At 43.7% G+C, this 25529-nt stretch overlaps 1 protein-coding gene across 1 annotated transcript in view; it reads right to left on the bottom strand.

The window, feature by feature from the left end:
- The window catches only part of icam5 (intercellular adhesion molecule 5), a 29484-nt gene extending 4672 nt beyond the window's left edge, over positions 1-24812 (bottom strand). Inside the window, exons 1-4 of the mRNA XM_012953003.3 lie at positions 24507-24812; positions 8657-8926; positions 5987-6223; positions 773-1033 (exon numbers count right to left, since the gene is read on the bottom strand). Of these exons, the coding sequence (XP_012808457.1) occupies positions 773-1033; positions 5987-6223; positions 8657-8926; positions 24507-24570 (832 nt within the window). The 5' untranslated portion in view covers positions 24571-24812. The remainder of the gene's footprint in view (positions 1-772; positions 1034-5986; positions 6224-8656; positions 8927-24506) is intronic.
- Positions 24813-25529: the final 717 nt, after the last annotated feature.

Raw genomic sequence — 25529 nt, 5'->3', positions numbered from 1 at the left:
TGTGGACCGGCCCACCAGGATACTAGGAAAACTCCCGGTGGGCCCAGGGGTCAGTGGGCCCTCCTGCTCCTGACCATTTGGCCTGTTTCATGGCCATTCCCTAATTCTGAATGGAAACAAAGAGGAGAGATAGATGGAAGGATAGATGCTAGCATGTTAATAAAAGAGACTAGGAGAATAAAGAGGTTGGGCGAGGAAAGGAGGAAAAATAGTTTAGAGAGTGGGATTATAATTTAAGATTTTTCTAGTGGGCCCCTGGGGTCCTAGTTTGACACTGAATAGGAGTGGGTCTGAATAGGAAGATAAAGATTAAAAAAAGTAAGTATTGCTCACAAAGAGCAATACATTTTAGCTGCCAGGGTCATTGGCCCTCAATTGAAAGCTGGAAGAATCATGGCTGGCTTGAACCCAAAGCTAATGGTCCCAATAAAGGCAGTGTAATGAAAGGATTGGTTTGGCCACAGGGGCTGGGCATATTTTCTGACGCATTTTGCTTCACGGCATTGCTGGGTAATAGCAGCAGCCTGCAAAGCAGCATCCTCCATAACTATTCTTACTATACAAACACAAAAGGGAAAAAAATAAAGATAATGTGGCCCTTTAAACCCGCCACTTGTCTGCAATTACAAATCCAGACAAATTGAATTAAGCATTTAATTTAGGAATAAAAAAAAGGTTGTTCTTGGCCAACAAACACCCACATAATAAAATGCCATTTGCTGTTATATTATCTGTTGATTTTATATTCTGACCTGAGACAACGGGCACTTACCTGGTTGGTAGATAGTCAGGGTCTGTGTATCCTCCCCGTGTTTGTTCTGAGCTCTGCAGACGTATGTTCCGTAGTTTCCCTGCTTCACCCCCGGGATTGTGATGGTTCGGTTGTCAGGAGAGGTCTGGATTTCTGCACTTGGACCTTCCCATGTGTAAGTGGGAGGGGGAATACCCTCTGCCTCACAGGTAAGAGTGACGTTTTCCCCTTCAGGCACAGGGGGGAGGGGCACGGCACCCAGGTTTAATATTTTAGGTTTGTCTGGAAATAATAATATAACATTGAAAATTAGAAACCTTTCAAATCTTACAAAATAAAGTGAGTGTTACTTTTGATTTCTTATGTTCCTATTTAGACCCTCTACAATACTTTCTCCAGTCTCTTATTCAAACCACTGCCTGGTTGCTAGGGAAAATAAAACACTAGCAACTAGGTAGCTGCTGAAATACCATACTGGAGAGCTTCTGAACAAAAAAGCTAAATAACCATAGAAAATAAAAAAGAAAGATTAATTGCAAATAGTGATGGGCGAAATGTTTTGCCAGGCATGGATTCGCCGGGAATTTCCGAGTTTCGCCATTGGTGGATTGTTTCGCGAAACGGATGAAAAAATTCGCTGCGGAAAAATTCGCCCTACGTCCAAAAATTGTCGCTGGCGTCAAAAAAGAATAGTTGCGGGCGTCAAAAGAATAGCCGTGCAACAAAATAATAGGCACGGGCGACGAAAGAATAGCCGTGTGATGAAATAATAGCCGCAGGTGACAAAAGAATAGCCGTGTGATGAAATAATAGCCGCTGCCGATGAAATAATAGCCACGGGTGACAAAATAATAGCTGCAGGCGACAAAAGAATAGCCGTGCGACGAAATAATAGCCACTGGCGATGAAATAATAGTCATGCGACGAAATAATAGCCGCTGGCGACTAAATAATAGTCATGCGACGAAATAATAGCCGCTGGCGATGAAATAATAGCCGTGTGATGAAATAATAGCCGCGGGGGACAAAAGAATAGCCGCGCGACAAAATAATAGCCGCTGGCGATAAAATAATAGCCGCGGGTGACAAAATAATAGCTGCAGGCGACAAAAGAATAGCCGTGTGACAAAATAAGAGCCGCGGGCGACAAAATAATAGCTGCGGGCGACAATTTTTTTTTGCCGCTCGACATTTTCGCCGAATTTTTCGCCATTTTGTGGATCTTTTGAAAGATTCGCAAATTTTCCGGCGAAGCAAAACAGAACAGATTCGCTCATCACTAATTGCAAACGGTCTTGGTATGACAAAGCTCCTCATCTGCCAGAGCCCTTATGGAGGCTGTATCCAAAGGTTGCTGCTCAGCAGGAAATCAGCGCAATTTAATGACAGTTTTGGCCCCTGGATAACTGTTTTATTCCACTGTTATCATTTACTTCTACTGCAGGAACTCCCTGACTAATTAATCCAGAACAAGCAGAACAAGTACAGCCAACTCCCTAATATGGGATATTTGGTGCAGTCCATGCAGAATCCGAGTCTCAGGTCAATGGCCGGTTTGGGAAGGGTTTGTGAGATCGTTTCCCATACCTGCCGCTGCCAAATGTAATATTTTTAGAGGACCTTTGTAATATTTGGCCTTGCAAATCCCAAAATGGGTTGATTTTCTCCAGTATAATGTCCCAAAAGCTCACTTTTTTTAATCTAAAAGGTATCACATAGGCTATATTTTTTTACATCAATGGAGTTTAACCTTAAATCTGATTGATAATCTCATGTAAGTGAAAATCTCCATCTGGAATGGACTTTTATTTACCCTCTGTAGTGAAAAAATGCCTTTTATGACCCCAATGGGGGAATGCAATAAAAAGTGCAGAGCTTGCTACTGCTCTGCTCCTAAAGCTGGCAATTAGCAGCAAGTATTTTTTGGTTGCTCTTTGCAGGGTCCGACTTGACCAAAGGGAGCCCGTTAAAAAACATGGTGGGCCCCGGCCCTTGTGGGCCCTGCGGATGCCAGCCAGTTCAGCCTGCTCCCCAGCTGTGGCCCCCGCTGGCCCGCTCCTCCCTCTCCCCCCACCTGTGAGTCTGCACTGCCCCCCTTTGCCTGTCTGGAACTGCAGGAGGGGACCCCCAGGCGGCATCCCCCGTTGGGCCCCAGGCACCCCAGTCTGGCACTGGCTATTAGTTACTGTGCCTGGGCAAACACAAGTGCCTTTTATTACATATGGGGGCATAAGGGTATCTGGACCAGTCTCTAGATCATATATGTCAAACACAAGGCCTGGGGGCCAAATCCAGCCCCCCTGGCTGTTTTATGTGGCCCTTGGTGAGTGAGTCTGACCATCCAACCTGATCAATTCCATTTCCCTCACATAGTAACTAAGACTAAGGGGTATATTTATCATGCTGTGTAAAAAGTGGAGTGAAGCATTACCAGTAATGTTGCCCAAGGCATCCAATCAGTATTCAGATTTCAACAGTAGCAAAGCATCTTTTGGCTGCTATGAGCAACATCACCGGTAATGTCTTACTCCACTTTTTACACATTGTGATAAATATACCCCTTAGTATCTTACTAAGTATATTAAAAAAATTTGCCCCGCGACTTAGCCTGTGTTTTAGATTTCGGCCCCCTTATGTGATTGAGTTTGACACCCCTGCTCTAGATCAACATTTGAGCCCTAAGGGGCACAAGAGCAGTACCCCTAATGCTCATACATGGAGTGTGGCTGGGCTCTGCGCCTTGTGCCGGATAAACACAGGGGCAGAAGGTAGGACAAGGCCCTGTTGCTGCCCACATCTGCCACTGCAACCTGCATCCACTTGGTCTGTCGTTCGAAAGCAGCCATCTATTGGTTTCTATAGGTTACTAGACCTGCTTTGCTCCTGTATACATTGCAGTTGCTCCTGTGTATCCAACAGCAGGAATCCCCTCCAGCGTACTTTGTACTGATTAATGATGAATATTTTATAGAGCTTAGAATAACAAAACCCATGTCACAAAGGTGCTTCATTAATAAGTCTTCTCTTTATAAAGCCAAGGGAGCACCCCGACTCATTTCATGCAGCGTCTATGCATAGATATATGTGTAGAGTATATAAATACCAAATATATTAATTCAGATATGTCAGTTATATTTTCGTGATATTGACATTTCCTGGGCAAAACCAAAGGCAACTTCCATAGACAAAGTGTTTCGTGTTGAAGGGAATGGGATGCGGCTGCCTACGGAAACTGCCACTTTGGTTGCTGACGTTCTCCCACCACCTCTCCCAGAAGTCTATATGATATAAGCCGGCTGCCGTCCTCTCTATAAATCAGAATCGTGCGAGTGGAACACTAAACATGAGCGCCATTAACTGTATATATTACTAGGGCTGAAACCCCCTCCTGGAAATTGTATTAGTAATAATTACAGGCCACATGTTCCTGGACTTCTGCTGAGTTATATATCGCTAAAGGAAGGCTTATTTTTACTTCTGAAGCCGACCTGATGGGTTTCATACGGCCTGAGATCCTATTTGGAACGGAAATGCGTTGTAATCTCTGTTCTTTCCAATGTTTTCTCATTTTTTCTCAGGGGACCCAATTAAGCTTCACAGTGCAGAATTTGGCTCACAAGCCTTTATTTAATTACTATTTTGTATCGAAGAAGGAAACTCTCATTATAAGAGGGGGTATGGAGACCTTCACACAGCCCATGCATCATTGGGCCCCATGTGTAAAGGATTCCTGCTTTATCCTAAGATGCATATCAGAAGTCCATAAAGGTGGCCATAAAGGTGGCCATGACAGGCCTACCTGACCTTAAATTGGCATGTCTTGATTGGGCAGGTTTGACTTTCTGTTGGATTGGGGGTCTCATCGGCTTGTTGATCTGGTCCTCAGTCCAACTACGTCCATACCTGTCATTTTGACTCAATTGTTTGGCCCTAGGGCCAAACGATTGAATTAGCCCAGTGTCACCCACCTAAGGTGGACATATCAGGAGAAATCTGCTCTTTTGACAACCTTGCCAAACGAGCAGATCACAACGTGTACGACCCCCTTAAGAAGGCTCAATAAGAACAGTGCAACCCATAATGGGCACTAAAGGTCCTAATAGGGATTGTAATGATCACCTTTGAAGAACCAATATGGATGCTTTTATGGCATCCTACTGGTACCCAGCCTTCCCTTGAGATCCTTGAATAGCTTGAGGCATTGTGCCTCCCTGTACGGCCGAATGTGCTACTCAGCTATAACACTCGCAGCCTAGGCAACCTACTCGCAGCAGGATTCTGCCAACAAAGAACCCCATGCAGTGCTGTGGCAAGTGGAAATAGTTGGGCCCAATCCAGCAGCGGATTTAGGTGTAAAGAGTGTGAGATAGAAGGTATAGAAGTAGGCCATTCATTTCTTGTTGAAGTGCAACTCCCTGCAATAGACCTGAACTTCAAGAACATCTAAAGGACCACAGGTTGCACAGTCTGACTTGGTTGTCAAAGGGAACCACTGCAAAAAAAGAAACATTTAATATAAACTTCATCACATGGAGCCATATATAATCAATAGCACTAAATGGTGTTTCCAGTGCCCTCACACTAAACAAATAATGTCTTAAATCAGCTAATGCTAGCAACTATTGTTGGGCAAATAATAATCCAGATTAAATGTGCAAATATAATCCACCCATAGCAACCAGTGTGTATCATAGCGACCACACAGCAGTTAGCTCTTATTGGCCCACTGCAGTTGAAATAATAAATTGCCCCGACTGGGTGCTGTAAACTACCCCTCTGTGTTATAAGAAACCAGCTAATTAATTATCTGGTAACGTCAATGAAGATTCTCATTCATCCAGGCCATGATATACAGTATCTAGTAGAATTAAGTCTAAAACAACTGGACTTTGAAACTTGGAGTTTTTCTTGAAAACGTTTCACCACTCATCCGAGCGGCTTCTTCAGTTCAAATGACTGGTAGGGAATTCCCCGGTATTTAAACTCTTGATGGTAGTACAGTCACAGACATCCAATCACAATGGTATCTGGTAACAAACTAGAGAGTTATATGAAATGAAATGTGACTATATTCTATAGCTAGTAGTTCTGCCTGCCAATGTCAGATACTAAAGCGGAAGCACCAGTTATGGCTTCCAGGAATGAACAAGCAATAAGGCCCCACCCATGTGCCCAGAGGCCCCACCCATGTGCCCTAATGCCCCACCCACATGCCCTGAGCCCCCACATACTTACATTCCACTGTCACTGTCACTTTCGTTGATGTCATATCAAAACTATTAACTGCCTTGCATTCCTGCCTGCCGGCCATGCTCCTGGATACATTGAATTTCTCTCCTTCTTTCACCTTTATTTTGTTGAAATAGCAATGTACTACAGGGGGTGTGTATCCCTCAGCTTTGCACTTTAAAGTCTCCTCGTGTCCCTCCACCCAGGTAACCTTCTCTGGGCAGTCTGTGAACTTGGGGTCAGCTGGAAATGAAAAATTAAAGCGTCCATTATATAGAGCGAAGAAACAAGCACAGACAGAGGGTTATATGGAGCAATAGGAGGAGTTATAGGAAGGGGTTATATGGAGCAATAGGAGGAGTTATAGGGAGGGGTTATATGGAGCAATGGGAGGAGTTATAGGGAGGGGTTATATGGAGCAATAGGAGGAGTTATAGGGAGGGTTATATGGAGCAATAGGAGGAGTTATAGGAAGGGGTTATATGGAGCAATAGGAGGAGTTACAGGGAGGGTTTTATAGAACAATAGGAGGAGTTATAGGGAGGGGTTATATGGAGCAATAGGAGGAGTTATAGGAAGGGGTTATATGGAGCAATAGGAGGAGTTATAGGGAGGGGTTATATGGAGCAATAGGAGGAGTTATAGGGAGGGGTTATATGGAGCAATAGGAGGAGTTATAGGGAGGGGTTATATGGAGCAATAGTAGGAGTTATAGGGAGGGGTTATATGGAGCAATAGGAGGGGTTATAGGGAGGGGTTATATGTAGCAATAGGAGGAGTTATAGGGAGGGGTTATATGGAGCAATAGGAGGAGTTATAGGGAGGGGTTATATGGAGCAATAGTAGGAGTTATAGGGAGGGGTTATATGGAGCAATAGGAGGGGTTATATGGAGCAATAGGAGGAGTTATAGGGAGGGGTTATATGGAGCAATAGGAGGAGTTATAGGGAGGGGTTATAGGGAGCAATAGGAGGAGTTATAGGGAGGGGTTATATGGAGCAATAGGAGGAGTTATATGGAGCAATAGGAGGAGTTATAGGGAGGGGTTAAATGGAGCAATATGAGGAGTTATATGGAGCAATAGGAGGGGTTATAGGGAGGGGTTATATGGAGCAATAGGAGGGGTTATAGGGAGGGGTTATATGGAGCAATAGGAGGAGTTATAGGGAGGGGTCATATGGAGCAATAGGAGGAGTTATAGGGAGGGGTTATAGGGAGCAATAGTAGGAGTTATAGGGAGGGGTTATATGGAGCAATAGGAGGGGTTATAGGGAGGGGTTATATGGAGCAATAGGAGGAGTTATAGGGAGGGGTTATATGGAGCAATAGGAGGAGTTATATGGAGCAATAGGAGGAGTTATAGGGAGGGGTTAAATGGAGCAATATGAGGAGTTATATGGAGCAATAGGAGGGGTTATAGGGAGGGGTTATATGGAGCAATAGGAGGAGTTATAGGGAGAGGTTATATGGAGCAATAGGAGGAGTTATAGGGAGGGGTTATATGGAGCAATAGGAGGAGTTATAGGGAGGGGTTATATGGAGCAATAGGAGGAGTTATAGGGAGGGTTATATGGAGCAATAGGAGGAGTTATAGGAAGGGGTTATATGGAGCAATAGTAGGAGTTATAGGGAGGGGTTATATGGAGCAATAGGAGGGGTTATAGGGAGGAGTTATATGGAGCAATAGGAGGAGTTATAGGAAGGGGTTATATGGAGCAATAGTAGGAGTTATAGGGAGGGGTTATATGGAGCAATAGGAGGGGTTATAGGGAGGGGTTATATGGAGAAATAGGAGGAGTTATAGGGAGGGGTTATATGGAGCAATAGGAGGGGTTATAGGGAGGGGTTATATGGAGAAATAGGAGGAGTTATAGGGAGGGGTTATATGGAGCAATAGGAGGAGTTATAGGGAGGGGTTATATGGAGCAATAGTAGGAGTTATAGGGAGGGGTTATATGGAGCAATAGGAGGGGTTATATGGAGCAATAGGAGGAGTTATAGGGAGGGGTTATATGGAGCAATAGGAGGAGTAAGAGGGAGGGGTTATAGGGAGCAATAGAAGGAGTTATAGGGAGGGGTTATATGGAGCAATAGGAGGAGTTATAGGGAGGGGTTAAATGGAGCAATATGAGGAGTTATATGGAGCAATAGGAGGGGTTATAGGGAGGGGTTATATGGAGCAATAGGAGGGGTTATAGGGAGGGGTTATATGGAGCAATAGGAGGAGTTATAGGGAGGGGTCATATGGAGCAATAGGAGGAGTTATAGGGAGGGGTTATAGGGAGCAATAGTAGGAGTTATAGGGAGGGGTTATATGGAGCAATAGGAGGGGTTATAGGGAGGGGTTATATGGAGCAATAGGAGGAGTTATAGGGAGGGGTTATATGGAGCAATAGGAGGAGTTATATGGAGCAATAGGAGGAGTTATAGGGAGGGGTTAAATGGAGCAATATGAGGAGTTATATGGAGCAATAGGAGGGGTTATAGGGAGGGGTATATGGAGCAATAGGAGGAGTTATAGGGAGAGGTTATATGGAGCAATAGGAGGAGTTATAGGGAAGGGTTTTATGGAACAATAGAAAGAATTATATAGAGTAATTATAATGACAAAATGTTTTTCTTGGTATGTGGTACATTTGCAGTTACAGGGGGGAGATAATATTATACAATACTCACTATGGACGTAGATTATTTCCGTCTTACTCTTGGCTACAAAATGAGCCTCACATGTAACCTCCGTGCCGTGCATTTGACTTGTGGCATCCAACTGGCATGTTGTTACTGGAGGGGGTCCCTTGTCGTTTCTACACTCTGAGAAATTCACTTTTGCAACAATCTGTAGCACCACATCCAGCGTTTCATTGGTGGGCAGCGAGCAGGTGATCTCCGTGCTTTCACCATCTAATATCTTTTCCTCCAATTTTAAGACTGGAGCCAGAAGGGATGCTGGGATAAAAAATAGAAACAACAATGTCTATTTCTCTTTTGCCCCCTTTTTGCCAAAGTCTGTTTCGCCTGGTTCTGACATCCGGCATCAAATAGCATGCGTTTTTTCATATTTAAAGTGATATCTTTATTTAAGTTGTAAAACATAGTTGACATATTTGAATTTGAAATTATCTACCTCCTTGTATTGTTACTGACCTACAAAGATTTGTTTAGACATAGACTCAATTTTAATCAAATAATTCAGATTTTTAAAATTGATTTCCTTTTTTTCTTTCAAAATAAAACAGTGCTTTGTATTTGATCCCAACTAAGATATACCGTATATACTCGAGTATAAGCCCATCCGAATATAAGCCCAGTCACTATTTATTGGGCCTATGGGGGGCTGTTTGAGTCTCTGGGTACTTGGAATGTCAGGGCCTAATTTGACTCCCAGTCCGGGCCTGGGCACCAATTGGTTCTGGTTCAGACTTATCTGATTGTGTGCAAGATACAATGTACAGGGTATAAGGAGCGGAACTGAGTGATTACAAACAAGCATTCCTTCTATTTATGTGGGGGGGAGAATGGAAAATATTGTGTTTAAGTTGAGGCCACTGTGTGCTTGCATTGTGCTGCTTTCCTGTTACTGCTGGTGTGGAGTAAACGCTACGTGTGGGAGAGGAATAGGAAGCTCCTTGGCTCTTGTGATGTTGATTTCAGGGACAGTAACACATTGTGCCGGGTGAGAATTAGGCCTGAGAAAAGGCTGCAGGGGATTTGTATGGGCACTGCTTGCCGATTGCCTGTAACTTACTGACAATTAAAGCTATGGGTAAATATATGGGTTTACTCATTTGCCCCTGTTACAAGGTGCCTAGGAGTAAGAGAGTCCTGGAGTCAGGGCTGGGACTAGGGGTATGTAGAAGAGCGACCTGCCTGGGGCCCAACGCTGGGGGGGTCAGGCAAGTACCTCTCCTGTCTAACCATGGCCTGCACTCCCTTTCCCCACTGCTTGTCATTCCGCGGAATTCACACCAAACCCCTCGTGCATCCATGCTTCTTTTCATGTAGAGGGGGAAAGGATGCAGGGGAAAGGTGGTATGGTCACAGAACCTCTCAGTGACTTCTAATATCCTTATCATTTACAGTAGGGGGTACATTATCCCTTATAATACATGAGTGATACTCAGAGTTCCCTGTATAACTCAGCCTGCAGCCTTGTGCCTTTATATGGGCACAGAACCCCTCAGTGACTGCTAATATCCTTATCATTTACAGTAGGGGGTACATTATCCCTTATAATACATGAGTGATACTCAGAGTTCCCTGTATAACTCAGCCTGCAGCCTTGTGCCTTTATATGGGCACAGAACCCCTCAGTGACTGCTAATATCCTTATCATTTACAGTAGGGGGTACATTATCCCTTATAATACATGAGTGATACTCAGAGTTCCCTGTATAACTCAGCCTGCAGCCTTGTGCCTTTATATGGGCACAGAACCCCTCAGTGACTGCTAATATCCTTATCATTTACAGTAGGGGGTACATTATTCCTTATAATACATGAGTGATACTCAGAGTTCCCTGTATAACTCAGCCTGCAGCCTTGTGCCTTTATATGGGCACAGAACCCCTCAGTGACTGCTAATATCCTTATCATTTACAGTAGGGGGTACATTATCCCTTATAATACATGAGTGATACTCACAGTTCCCTGTATAACTCAGCCTGCAGCCTTGTGCCTTTATATGGGCACAGAACCCCTTTAGTGACTGCTAATATCCTTATCATTTACAGTAGGGGGTACATTATCCCTTATAATAAAATGCAGTTCTATAAAAGAGCCCATTGTAAGAACATATTTGTAAAAGGACCCTGGAGTTCTTTTAGACCTTTCTTCTTGTCTTCTGAAGACACAATATTTTTAAATCAAAGAAGCAAAGTCATACAGTTGGAGTCAATAAAAAGCAATGACCTTGCAAGTACATCCCTATAGCCCCCCCCCATACTGATTTACATGACTTTCCCTAAAACCCGACAGCCAATTAAATATTGCCTTGTGAGAGTGGCCCCCAGTCAAATCATTGACACCATTACCCAGAAACCTATCAGTTTATATTGCTTTCCCTGTGACTGGGTGAGTTTGTACTGACTATTGCTGAATCAAGGTCCTTTTTAGTAGAAGGAATTTCCAGCTCTGTCTTCCAAGAACAATATTAGTGTTAGGGCTGAACTTGCTCATAAAAAAGCCCCTTTCTGTAAACATCTTGTACAAGCGGCGAAGGCACAGTCTAAACAGGGCACTGACATGAACCTAAAGTGCAGTAACTGCCATCCTTGGGGTATTGATGCTTAGAGAATACGGCACGCTTCTGTTTGTCGGGGACTGTTGGGGGTAAATATAGGGCAATATCACATCTAGAATATTACAGAGCCCATAAACCCTTAGGAAGATAAACTCTTTTTATTAACATATCTCATTAGACAGGGTGTTGGTGTTCCCTCTACTCTTCTCTCTACCTACTCCCCCCCCAGCAGTTTCATAGTGCAAACCCTGAATCAAACCCCCAATTCGGTTCCTACTGAAAGAGGCGGAATATTGATGGAATCCCAAAGCGAATCCTGTATTTTGGATTTGGTGCATGCCTTATTATTACCCCCCATTATAAATACGGTAATCAGATTTGCCCCATACAGATGCAGTGCATGAAGGGGACAGGAGGGGATAGCACAGTGAGGGGCAGAGAGTCTGTTATGGAGCAAGTTGTGCAATGTTAAACAGCCGCAGACTGCAGTGATATATATAATGTTTCTTTTCTTTGATGTTTCTCCAGTTTATGTATAAATGTTATGGACTTCACAGAGGGAATGTTTAACTGCTTAAATTCATTAGAAAGTAAATTCTCCTCCGTCAGCCAATTCCACAGAAATAACATTGTCTGGGTTATTCTTTGTTCATCACCGTTTATTTATATATTTATCCTATTAAGATGAATTGATCACCATCCCCCCTAACTACTTTATTGGCACCATATTGCTTGGTACACTGACTCCCTATGGTTCCTGCACATCTCTGTTATCTCTGCTATTTTGTTCTTTTATTATGAGCTGATAGGAGCACTAAGCAGAGCCCAGATTAGAGTGTCAGCGAGGGAGCTACCTGCTCTGTTTGGTTAGGGGATGGATATACAGCAGGGAAAGGGGGACGTATTTCCTCTACCAATAAGATCTCCTTGACTACATTTTACCACACCTTTATTATCCTTTTTATTTCTAAATGATACTGTTTACATAGCAAATAATTCACTTATTGTGCAAGTTTTAGTGCTAAAAAACTAAAAATCAAACTCGAATGTTGATAAATCACCCCTAAACCTATATTTTGCAAACCTGGAAAGTATTTAGAGATGCCGTGTGAGACATTTGGAGATGCCAATGGCGAAATGCGGTGGGCCCTGAATCCCCCAGTCCGACCCTGACGCCAGCCCTAAGGAGGCCTTCGAAATGCACTAAGTACAATAAAAATAACAGTGTCTTAAATGTCACATGAAGAATATTACATTGCGAAATCTGATTTTTATTGTTCTTATTTATGTAAAAAAAAATGTTTCCGTCTACAGCTTTTATTACATCTCCCCAAGTGAATGTTTTCCTGCACACTGAGGGCATCAGAAGTTCAGTAAGAAATAAAATGAAGAGCTGCGCAGGGGCAGAAACAGCTAAAGAGGCAGAAAATGAGATTCTTATGGATTATTTAATGGTTAAATAATTCCCTTTTTCTCAGTACCTGTACTTGGTCCCAACTAAGATATAATTACCCCTTATTGGGGCAGAACAGCCCTATTGGGTTTATTTAATGGTTAAATGATTCCCTTTTCTCTGTAATAATAAAACAGTACCTGTACTTGATCCCAACTAAGATATAATTACCCCTTATTGGGGCAGAACAATCCTATTGGGTTTATTTCATGGTTAAATGATTCCCTTTTCTCTGTAATAATAAAACAGTACCTGTACTTGATCCCAACTAAGATATAATTACCCCTTATTGGGGCAGAACAATCCTATTGGGTTTATTTCATGGTTAAATGATTCCCTTTTCTCTGTAATAATAAAACAGTACCTGTACTTGATCCCAACTAAGATATAATTACCCCTTATTGGGGGCAGAACAGCCCTATTGGGTTTATTTAATGGTTAAATGATTCCCTTTTCTCTGTAATAATAAAAAAGTACCTGTACTTGATCCCAACTAAGATATAATTACCCCTTATTGGGGGCAGAACAGCCCTATTGGGTTTATTTCATGGTTAAATGATTCCCTTTTCTCTCTAATAATAAAACAGTACCTGTACTTGATCCCAACTAAGATATAATTACCCCTTATTGGGGGCAGAACAGCCCTATTGGGTTTATTTAATGGTTAAATGATTCCCTTTTCTCTGTAATAATAAAACAGTACCTGTACTTGATCCCAACTAAGATATAATTACCCCTTATTGGGGGCAGAACAGCCCTATTGGGTTTATTTAATGGTTAAATGATTCCCTTTTCTCTGTAATAATAAAACAGTACCTGTACTTGATCCCAACTAAGATATAATTACCCCTTATTGGGGGCAGAACAGCCCTATTGGGTTTATTTAATGGTTAAATGATTCCCTTTTCTCTGTAATAATAAAACAGTACCTGTACTTGATCCCAACTAAGATATAATTACCCCTTATAGGGGGCAGAACAGCCCTATTGGGTTTATTTCATGTTTAAATGTTTTTTGTTTTTTTAGCAGACAAAACCCTCATACATAATGTTATCAGCTGTTATTTCCTTTACACATTGGGACATGGGAGCTGCGTAACTACTGTAGAAAAGGCAGACGAATACAGGTTTCCCACCGCTAGATCGTAGTTTAACCATCTCATTCATGGGGAACACAGAGACAGAGGCTCCACCACCACTATGAGCCATGGGTTCTATGGATCTAAAATAAATAACGTATTGCAACACATTATATAACATATAACCTGTGGGCTGAGCCCCGTCCCACATCAGCTTGTTAGTAATACAACGCTGTTCTGCTTATCACCATATAACATTTGTTCTCATTATTGTTCTACAACACATCCTGTGAGGCTTGCCCAAAGAAAACAAGATACTAACCGCCGAGAGCAATAACAAATCAGTTCAAGAATGTTTCGGAAAGTTCCAAGGGAGCAGGTACTTGCTGCAGACAATGTGTAGGCCGTTACATCCTCTATTATTGTACAGAACAAATTTGAACGGATTTCATTAAGATTAAGGTATTGCCTCCCCAGAAGCCTGACTGTTATATAGTGTATAATGTACCACCTATTGTAACATATAGGGATATTATAAGTCACCGAGGAGTTCCTTATAATATATAGTGAATAAAGTACCCCCTATTGTAACATATAGGGATATTATAAGTCACCGAGGAGTTCCTTATAATATATAGTGAATAAAGTACCCCCTATTGTAACATATAGGGATATTATAAGTCACCGAGGAGTCCAGTGACCATATTAAGGTATAAGGCCAAAGGCCGAGTGTTTTTATACAGGTCATGGAACTCCGAGGTGACTTCTAATATCCTTATATTTTACAACAGGGGGTTCTTTATTATAATATATACTGTAAGTTTTAGCGAGTCATGTGACAAAAATGACATCACTAAGCTCCGATTATAACTGATGACATCGCTAAGCCCCGTTTATAAGGATATAATTTACAGTTTAGTCCCATAGGGAAAAGACCAAATTGTACATTATATATACATATTTTATTATGTTCTCCATTGGCAAGTCTTCTATTGGTTGCTAACAAAACAACATTTTCAGTGTTTTTGCTGTGTTTTGTGGCTCTAGATTTATCAGTAGTCCCACCACAACAAGCTTTGGGTCGCAAAGAACTCTTCAATAAACTTGGGTTTCTATAGAGCCCTTCGAAGTAATAAGAACAGAAGAATGTGCTGGATTCAAACCCTCTCGGAGGCATGTATCCATCATGTTCCATTTGGTATCTCGGAGAACATATACCCTGTATTATATTGTAGATTGGAAGCTCTTTTGGGCAGGGCTCTCTTCACCTCTTGTTTCGGTTACTGATTGCTTTATATGTTACTCTGTATATCCAATGTATGGAACCCACTTATTGTACAGCGCTGCGGGATATGTTGGCGCTTTATAAATAAATGTTAATAATAATAATATTACTGACATGCCCATAATCTCTGCCCGGCACAGATGTATGATGGGAAGACTTTGGGGCAGCAGTAATAGGACAAGGTTGAGCGTAACTCATTTGGCTTATCCCCAACTTGTTTTCTTACTCACTCAGCCAACACATTTACACTTATGGGCAGCTTTGCAAAGACTTCTCACTCTTATATCATAAAGTCCCCATAGACTTTAATGCTAAAGCTACATGTGAATTCTAGTGCAGCCAGAGAAAGAATTCTACTACCTGCTGCCTCCTTTCCCAGGCTGTGCAGGGGGGCTGGCGGCACTCAGCATATTGCATGGTAGGACCGGAACCAATCAGCAGCTAGGCTGACCTGATAGGGAACTGAAGGCTGCCTTTGCTTGTGTGACTGCAGGGTGTGTGATTGGCTGTCAGGCCCAGATTTGTGGAAAGGCCACAAAGGCCCGGGCCTAGGGCGGCACAAGTTTAGGGGCGGCATGCCGCCCCGCCACAACAGAATTTTTAAATTTTGCTCCCATACGGAGCAGTCGGGGCCTCTCCCCACTGCTCCGTATGGGAGTTTAAATGTGCGATTGCGCATGCGCATTGATCGCGCATGCGCACTCGGGGGGAGAGGGCGCTGCGCGATTGCGCATGCGCACTCGTGGAGGGGGCGGGGGCGGCCTCAGGGTGCCGCGAAGTCCCCCTCCTACGGTGCTATAGGACACGCCCACCCCTCATTTGAAACACAGACAGGGACCTGAGAGAATCTATAGGGGGCTCCAACTTTTTTCCAGAAAGTATTAATTTTATCCCAAAGTAAAACCAGCACCATAAATTATTCATAAATGCCAACAAGATTACGGCAATGTGGCCAATGGCTGGATCCCTTCCTCAGGGTCTCACTGGCAGCATGTGAGGTGAGCAGGGCTGCTGTCATTCATCTATAAGGCCACCGCCCCTGATCCTCCCAGTTGTACCCCAGATCCATTCTCACCAATTATGGGTGGAACTAGGGCTACGAAGGACTCCTACCTGGCCACCCCACAATGTCAACCTTGAACAGGAGCGGTGTGTTGAAGAGCCAAGGGCTCTGTAGCGTTTTGAGGGATTGCATTTGAATTACATTTTCTTTTATTTTGCAAGGGTGGAGTTCCCCTTTAAATGTAAGACGCTGTGACCCCAGCAACCAGAAAGAAAATTCAGTCTGAGGCCAGATTTATTGGATATACTTATCTCTTTATCTGGCGGACTGTCATTAAAGTCGCTGACGCTTAGGGGCTGATTTACTAAGACACAAATTCGAATCCGAATTGGAAAAATTCCGATTGGAAAACGAACATTTTGCTACTTTTTCGTATTTTTTGCGATTTTTTCGGCGCTTTTACGACTTTTCAGGAATTATCGCGACTTTTTCGTTACCAATACGACTTGCGCGAAAAAACATGAGTTTTTCGTAGGCATTCCGAAAGTTGCGCAAAATCTGCTGATTTTTTCGTAGCATTAAAACTTGCGCGAAAAGTCACGCCTTTTTCGTAGCGTTAAAACTTAAAAGGCGCGACTTTTCGCGCAAGTTTTAACGCTACGAAAAAATCGCCAGATTTTGCGCAACTTTCGGAATGGCTACGAAAAACTCGCGTTTTTTCGCGCAAATCGTATCGGTAACGAAAAAGTCGCGATAATTTCCGAAAAAAACGCAAAATACCGATCATTACGAAAAAAACGCAATCGGACGCATTCGGCCCGTTCGTGGGTTAGTAAATGTGCCCCTTAGAATCAGAATGCAGTTTATATTCAAGACAAGAGTTTATATGTGAAATAACTGAGAGTTATTTAAAATAAAAAACCTACCACAAACTGCTCTAGAATAGCAATCTGTACAGGAATGGGGGAATGTCCACCCAAAAACATCTTTGAATAATGAAAAAAAAAATATATAACAGCCAAATACGCTTTCAATAGCAATTATATTTACAAATCATTTGAAAGCCAATAACATTTATAATGGGTGTATATTGGGAAATGACTTAGAATGACATGTTCTTTTATTATATAATTTGAACAACACGTTGGTGCTATATAAACAAAGGATAATAATAATTGGCTTTTTTCTCAGCCCCAGATTTGTTATATAAGGATTGGCTAGTATTAATATAACTTGAGGAGCGAACAAAGAGAAGGTAATTGCATTTAAACAGAAGTTTGTTTGTTGATCTGGGCAGAGGTTTATGTATTGATTTAAGGCACGTGTAGTCAGAGCCCGGATGAGCAGATGGATTGCAACCAAAACTGTTGTAAGAACTGCAAAGAAACAACTGTATAAATGAGTACCGTATATACTCGAGTATAAGCCGCGTTTTTCAGCAAAATGTGCTGAAAAAGTCTCCCTCGGCTTATACTCGAGTCACAGCCTGATCTGTATCCCCATGCTAGCGATTGCTGCTGCCCCGCCAACCCGACAGGCTACCCTGACACCTGCTTGTAAACGGAACACTCTCCCGTTCCCTATAGGTCCGTGAGGCAGTTAGTAAAACCTAACTGACCTATAGGAGGAGTTGGCTTTGCAGGCAGGCCGGGCACAGTGATGCATGAGCAGTCAGTCAGGAAATGATCTGCTTCTGAAGCGACCCTGCCGGCTCACACCTGAAATAGTAAGTGAGAATAGAAGTGTAACGGCTAGCTTCACTACTCACGTCCCAATTTTTTTTATTTTACTGGCAGTTTACTGCGCTGGTCTGAGAGCACCCATGGGCGCAGGCCCTGTGGATCTTAACGCCAGCGCCGGATTTGTCCTTCCGGCACCCCAGGCCACCCTCGTTGGTCGCCCCTAACCCTCGTGTGCGCATGCGCGAATGCGGAACCACCCCCGTGTGTGATGCACGAACGCGGAACAATCCCCCCCCAGCGCTAGATAAAGTGAGCTTGTTCTTGCATACTGGGTTGGACAGGTCCCAGCCACTCTGCCGCCAGCCCACAATGTGTACCCTTTCCCTTTAAGAGGAGAACCGTACTGGAAGCAGCAGGCCATGCAGTGACACTTACAGATCAGGCAGAATCTGGTTGTGTAGGGACAAAGCACGGAGCCAAGTGATCTGTGGTACATGCTACACACGCACAGCACTGACAGTCTCTCCAAGGTACTAGTAATAGATATATATATATATAACGGTTCCCATTATAGTTGATACATATAGATCCTAATTATAGTTGATCATAATTGATTAAAGTTAAACACATATCCTATGTGTTTCACTTCCATCAATCAAGAATTACCTATAATTAGTACCTGAGTACAGTATTTACCAGTATTAGCAATACTGATCAGGTATATCCATATCATGTGATCAGCATTGCTAATACAGGTGAATACTGTTAATTATTATTAATTACCATAGTTTAAAGTTGGACACATTGTTAATACCAATCAAATTGATTATTGAAACTTGGCAGTAGCAGCTGCATTACCCACCCTGGGCTTATACTCGAGTCAATTAGTTTTTCCAGTTTTCTTAGGTAAAATCAGGTACCTCGGCTTATATTCGGATTGGCTTATACTCGAGTATATACGGTAGATCTATGTGTGTATACAGACCCACAAGTACAGCGGCCCATTGTTGACTCCTGGCTTGGAGCTTCTGGAAATAATTGATTTATTTGTTATTTTTGTATGTTATTTTCTGTTGCGTTCCTTCCTTGGCAGAGTAAAACAACACAATGCTTTGAGCAGATACAAACATCACTTGGAAGCTTTGGCCCCACAGCCCTCGGGCAGCTTCTGCCTCACAAGACAAAGTCCCTGTGTCTGACTGGGAGTCTCGCTGACAAGGAGATTGGAACATACAGGGTTAGTTTAGAAGCAGTGTGCGATGGACGAAGGAACAGTAGGAGTTATAGAAGAATATACAGCTGAAAATAAGTGTAACGGTATCAATGTCCCCCTGGCAGTGCCATAGAAGCAGCGTAGGGGGTTCCTCACGGTGAGGGCAGTGAGGGGGTTGGGGAATGCCCTGCCGGGGGATGTTGGGTAGGGGGTTCCTCACGGTGAGGGCAGTGAGGGGGTTGGGGAATGCCCTGCCGGGGGATGTTGGGTAGGGGGTTCCTCGCCGTGAGGGCAGTGAGGGGGTTGGGGAATGCCCTGCCGGGGGATGTTGGGTAGGGGGTTCCTCACGGTGAGGGCAGTGAGGGGGTTGGGAATGCCCTGCCGGGGGATGTTGGGTAGGGGGTTCCTCACGGTGAGGGCAGTGAGGGGGTTGGGAATGCCCTGCTGGGGGATGTTGGGTAGGGGGTTCCTCACGGTGAGGGCAGTGAGGGGGTTGGGAATGCCCTGCCGGGGGGTGTTGGGTAGGGGGTTCCTCACGGTGAGGGCAGTGAGGGGGTTGGGAATGCCCTGCCGGGGGATGTTGGGTAGGGGGTTCCTCACGGTGAGGGCAGTGAGGGGGTTGGGAATGCCCTGCCGGGGGATGTTGGGTAGGGGGTTCCTCACGGTGAGGGCAGTGGGGTTGGGGAATGCCCTGCCGGGGAATGTTGTAATGGCAGATTCTGTTAATGCCTATAAGAGGGGCTTAGTATAGAAACTGGTATACATAGTCTATATGTGAGTGTATAGATAGGCCAGTATATGTATGTGTGTGTATATATAACAGCAACAAGAGACCCCATGCACTCACTCATTATTAATGCATATGGGACATTAAGACAGGGTTGGAATGGGGGGTGCAGGGCCCACCAGGACTGCCACCCCAGGGGCCATGCAGGTGCCCCCGCCAGCCGCATCCCCCCGCACCCCATTACCCCCGGCTGAGCCTCCCTAGCACCCCCCCCAGCAGGGCCCTGCTCGATGTCCTCCCCCGAGCGTGTGTAAGTTTAACATGTCAGGGGAGGGACACCGTCGGCCGGGGGAGCGCTGGCAATGGTCGGGTCTGGCTCGTCAGGGGCCACTAGGGCCGGGGCCCACCAGGTTTTTTCCTGGTGTCCCGGTGGCCCAGTCTGACCCTGCATTAAGACATTCTGTGCATTAAGCTACCAAGAAATGCCCTCCCCTTTAAACATTAAGGGGGAGGGTAGAGTCCCTCTTGTTGTTGAGATATATATATATATGAATTTTGTGGTCACAGCCTCATTGCACCCCCACCTAATGGTTTAACATTTAGTGGTGAGTACAGCTTCCCCTTTGCCTTATATACAGTATATATATAAATAAATAACTGCAATAGAGGCCAGCACTCACAGGACTTTTTTTTAAAACGGCATCATCCAAAAATAAACGTTTTACAGAGCAAACTGAAGCATGGTTCTTTATTTGTCCGACGTTTCAGTTCCAAACAGGAACTTTCATCAGGTTCTCCCTGATGAAAGTTCCTGTTTGGAACTAAAAACGTTTTTTCTTGCACTAGCACCCGCGCATTTATTGGTTTGTAAGTGGTGTGCTACCTATTGCTTGGACTGTATATATATATATATTAAAGTCTGTTTAATGTCTGCACTCCAATGCAAAATATTAACACAGCAGGGTGTACAGTCAAATGAAATAAAATATTAATTAAATAAATATACTGTATTAAAAAAAAAGTTTTCAGACCAGCACCCCCTTATTAAAACTTCATGCTTTTATTATAAGCACATTGCACAAAAAGGACCTTTCTCAAGGATATATACAGTGGCTTGCAAAAGTATTCGGCCCCCTTGAACTTTTCCACATTTTGTCACATTACAGCCACAAACATGAATCCATTTTATTGGAATTCCACGTGAAAGACCAATACAAAGTGTTGTACACGTGAGAAGTGGAAGGAAAATCATACATGATTCCAAACATTGTTTACAAATAAATAACTGCAAAGTGGGGTGTGCGTAATTATTCAGCCCCCTGAGTCAATACTTTGTAGAACCCCCTTTTGCTGCAATTACAGCTGCCAGGCTTTTAGGGTATGTCTCTACCCGCTTTGCACATCTACAGACTGAAATCCTTGCCCATTCTTCTTTGCAAAACAGCTCCAGCTCAGTCAGATTAGATGGACAGCGTTTGTGAACAGCAGTTTTCAGATCTTGCCACAGATTCTCCATTGGATTTAGATCTGGGCTGTGACTGGGCCATTCTAACACATGGATATGTTTGGGTTTAACCCATTCCATTGTTGCCCTGGCTTTATGTTTAGGGTCGTTGTCCTGCTGGAAGGTGAACCTCCGCCCCAGTCTCAAGTCTTTTGCAGACTCCAAGAGGTTTTCTTCCAAGATTGCCCTGTATTTGGCTCCATCCATCTTCCCATCAACTCTGAGCAGCTTCCCTGTCCCTGCTGAAGAGAAGCCCCCCCAGAGCATGATGCTGCCCCCGCATATGTGACAGTGGGGATGGTGGGTTCAGAGTGATGTGCAGGGTTAGTTTCCGCCACACATAGCGTTTTGCATTTTGGCCAAAAAGTTCCATTTTGGTCTCATCTGAGCAGAGCACCTTCTTCCACATGTTTGCTGTGTCCCCCACATGGCTTGTCGCAAACTGCAAACGGGACTGCTTATGGTTTTCTGTTAACAATGGCTTTCTTCCTGCCACTCTTCCATAAAGGCCAACTTTGTGCAGTGCACGACTAATAGTTGTCGGACAGATTCCCCCACCTGAGCTGTAGATCTCTGCAGCTCCCCCAGAGTCACCATGGGCCTCTTGGCTGCATTTCTGATCAGCGCTCTCCTTGTTCGGCCGGTGAGTTTAGGGGGACGGCCTTGTCTTGGTAGGTTTACAGTTGTGCCATACTCCTTCCATTTCTGAATGATCGGTGGAACAGTGCTCCGTGGGATGTTCAAGGCTTTGGAAATCTTTTTGTAGCCTAAGCCTGCTTTAAATTTCTCAATAACTTTATCCCTGACCTGTCTGGTGGGTTCTTTGGACTTCATGGTGTTGTTGCTCCCAATATTCTCTTAGACAACCTCTGAGGCCGTCACAGAGCAGCTGTATTTGTACTGACATTAGATTACACACAGGGGCACTCTATTTAGTCATTAGCACTCATCAGGCAATGTCTATGGGCAACTGACTGCACTCAGACCAAAGGGGGCTGAATAATTACGCACACCCCACTTTGCAGTTATTTATTTGTAAAGAATGTTTGGAATCATGTATGATTTTCCTTCCACTTCTCACGTGTACACCACTTTGTATTGGTCTTTCACGTGGAATTCCAATAAAATTGATTCATGTTTGTGGCTGTAATGTGACAAAATGTGGAAAAGTTCAAGGGGGCCGAATACTTTTGCAAGCCACTGTGTATATATATATATATATATAAATAACTGCGATAGAGGCCAGCACTCACAGGACTTTTTTTTAAAACTGAATCATCCAAAAATAAACGTTTTACAGTAAATCATGGTCAAATATAAACAAAAGAGGATCCTCTTTTGTTTATTTTTGACCATGATTTACTGAAGTCCTGTGAGTGCTAGCCTTTTTTGCAACTGTATTTTGTTATTTTGCATTAGCACCCAGGCAGTGACCCCTTTTAGGTGGAGTGCTACCTCTGTTGGAACTGTATATATATATATACACATATACACACTGGGGGTTCATTTGGAAGGGCTGAACTTGATATACTTTGTCTCTTTTAAACCCAAATTAGAACTAATATAAGACGGATAAGGAGCCTACAGAACACGTTGCCTCTACCAGAATAAGTGTTGGCCATAAAGGACAAGAAATGATCAAATTCCTATCAAGCTTTCTAAGACTAGGCTCCCATCCGTAACCCATGTCCTACCTCCCTACCCACTTCTCACTTGGGATGGAACATTCCCAGAGCCCCGTACCTACACATACTCCATGCACCAAGTCTTGCACATATGCACCCCGCTATTGTCTTTTCTTTTTCCCATGGATGAAGATGTACAGGTCACATGGTTGCTCTGCATTTAGTCACTGATTCCATTAGATCCCCCCCTTTCGGACTCATGACCAATAGTTATTAATGATGGTGACCCTTGAAGCATTTATGACTAAGTGAGAGTCCCATTTTCCAAGATGGTGGTAGTGATTTGGGGCAAGAGTATAGAAGTGACCCTAGAAGCCAATGTTCAGAGGGTCTATTCCGGCACATTAGGGTGGGGGGCAGTGTACATAGTAAAAACTCTGAAAAGCACCTTTTCTCCTAAAGGCTAACGGCACCACCCTTTGCCTTTCTTTCTCCTTTAAAGAGAAGTTTGTCTTCCAGTCCTATTTGACGCTACAGGGGATATTCACAAACCCTTCTCCTGAGTCCATGGATTCCATTTCCTATTGGGACTCACCCAAAACAAACTATTCAGCATGTCTTACGCAATGCACTGGTGCAGACATATTCTCCTGTTAAAGGGGATATAAACCCCCAAATAGCAACTCTTCAATATCTATATTAGTTTTTCAAAGCGTAATGGCCGTATCTATCTTTCCCCATTCAATTCTCTGCAGAAGGCAGTTGACAGCTGCTACATTATCTTTAGGATACGGAACCAGCAGTGCAGAAAGGGAAATACTGCTTTCAATAGCATAATTATATTTATAAATAAATTTAAAACCAGTGAAAATGTGTAGTATATGATGCTGAGAATATTCCCAGTAAGCAGCATTTTGTTGGGAAGTTTACATTCCCTATAGTGGAACCACTAATGACTGTTTATCGTTATTCCTACAGCGCACACAGTTTTATTCTTTGATTATATATCATATTATATATATATATATAATATGTCATAGTGCCTTAGTGCCATAGTGCCTTAGTGCCATAGTGCCATAGTGCCATAGTGCCTTTGTGCCATAGTGCCATAGTGCCATAGTGCCTTAGTGCCATAGTGCCATAGTGCCATAGTGCCCTAGTGCCATAGTGCCATAGTGCCATAGTGCCTTAGTGCCATAGTGCCTTAGTGCCATAGTGCCATAGTGCCTTTGTGCCATAGTGCCATACTGCCATAGTGCCATAGTGCCATAGTGCCTTTGTGCCATAGTGCCATAGTGCCTTTGTGCCCTAGTGCCATAGTGCCATAGTGCCCTAGTGCCATAGTGCCATAGTGCCTTAGTGCCATAGTGCCATAGTGCCTTTGTGCCCTAGTGCCCTAGTGCCATAGTGCCATAGTGCCATAGTGCCATAGTGCCCTAGTGCCATAGTGCCATAGTGCCTTTGTGCCCTAGTGCCCTAGTGCCATAGTGCCATAGTGCCATAGTGCCATAGTGCCCTAGTGCCATAGTGCCATAGTGCCATAGTGCCCTTGTGCCATAGTGCCATAGTGCCATAGTGCCATAGTGCCTGCTCAGCGGAACATGCGGATAAATCCAGGGCAGTAACAACATCATTGGCTTTTGTTTTTGCTTTCTCCCTGGAGCAGAGACTCTCCGACTAATGAAAAACAGAACCATAGGATTTTGCTAAAACTTACTGTTTACTTGATAGACGCTTAGTACGCAGAAGGCAGCAAAAATCCAGAGGCAGGGAATATCCATAATGTGCACAGATGGGATTTCATGTACAGAATGGCTCACATGGAAGCGAAACCTCCGACTTATCACACACTTTGTCCAAACAATAGGGGGAAGGAAGTTTGATGTGCAGAAAATGTGTTGTTCTTGTCAGTGCCCTGCTGGGGTTCCGCAACTGTTTCCCTGCTGCAGGGAATGGCAGCTTGTAATTGTGCTCTGGAAATAGAGATGCCTGGGGCTGAAGGAAGGGGAACTGTAGGAGGGTTATAGCTGAGGGTCTATGGACCTATGGGAGGAGTAATACAGAGGGGTTATATGGAGCAATAGGAGGAGTTGTATGGAGGGGTTATATGGAGCAATAGGAGGAGTTATAGGGAGGGGTTATATGGAGCAATAGGAAGAGTTATAGGGAGGGGTTATATGGAGCAATAGGAGGAGTTATAGAGAGGGGTTATATGGAGCAATAGGAGGAGTTATAGGGAGGGGTTATATGGAGCAATAGGAGGAGTTATAGGGAGGAGTTATATGGAGCAATAGGAGGAGTTATAGGGAGGGGTTATATGGAGCAATAGGAGGAGTTATAGGGAGGGGTTATATGGAGCAATAGGAGGAGTTATAGGGAGGGGTTATATGGAGCAATAGGAGGAGTTATAAGGAGGGGTTATATGGAGCAATGGGTGGAGTTATAGGGAGGGGTTATATGGAGCAATGGGAGGAGTTATAGGGAAGAGTTAAATGGAGCAATGGGAGGAGTTATAGGGAGTGGTTATATGGAGCAATGGGAGGAGTTATAGGGAGGGGTTATATGAAGCAATAGGAGGAATTATAGGGAGGGGTTATATGGAGCAATAGAAGGAGTTATAGGGAGGGGTTATATGGAGCAATAGGAGGAATTATAGGGAGGAGTTATATGGAGCAATAGAAGGAGTTATAGGGAGGGGTTATATGGAGCAATAGGAGGAATTATAGGGAGGGGTTATATG

The sequence above is a fragment of the Xenopus tropicalis genome, chromosome 3 (assembly GCF_000004195.4).
Source record: "Xenopus tropicalis strain Nigerian chromosome 3, UCB_Xtro_10.0, whole genome shotgun sequence".
Lineage (NCBI taxonomy): Eukaryota > Metazoa > Chordata > Amphibia > Anura > Pipidae > Xenopus > Xenopus tropicalis.
The sequence above is the reverse complement of the archived record's forward strand: the minus strand, read 5'-3'. Positions and strand labels throughout refer to the sequence as shown.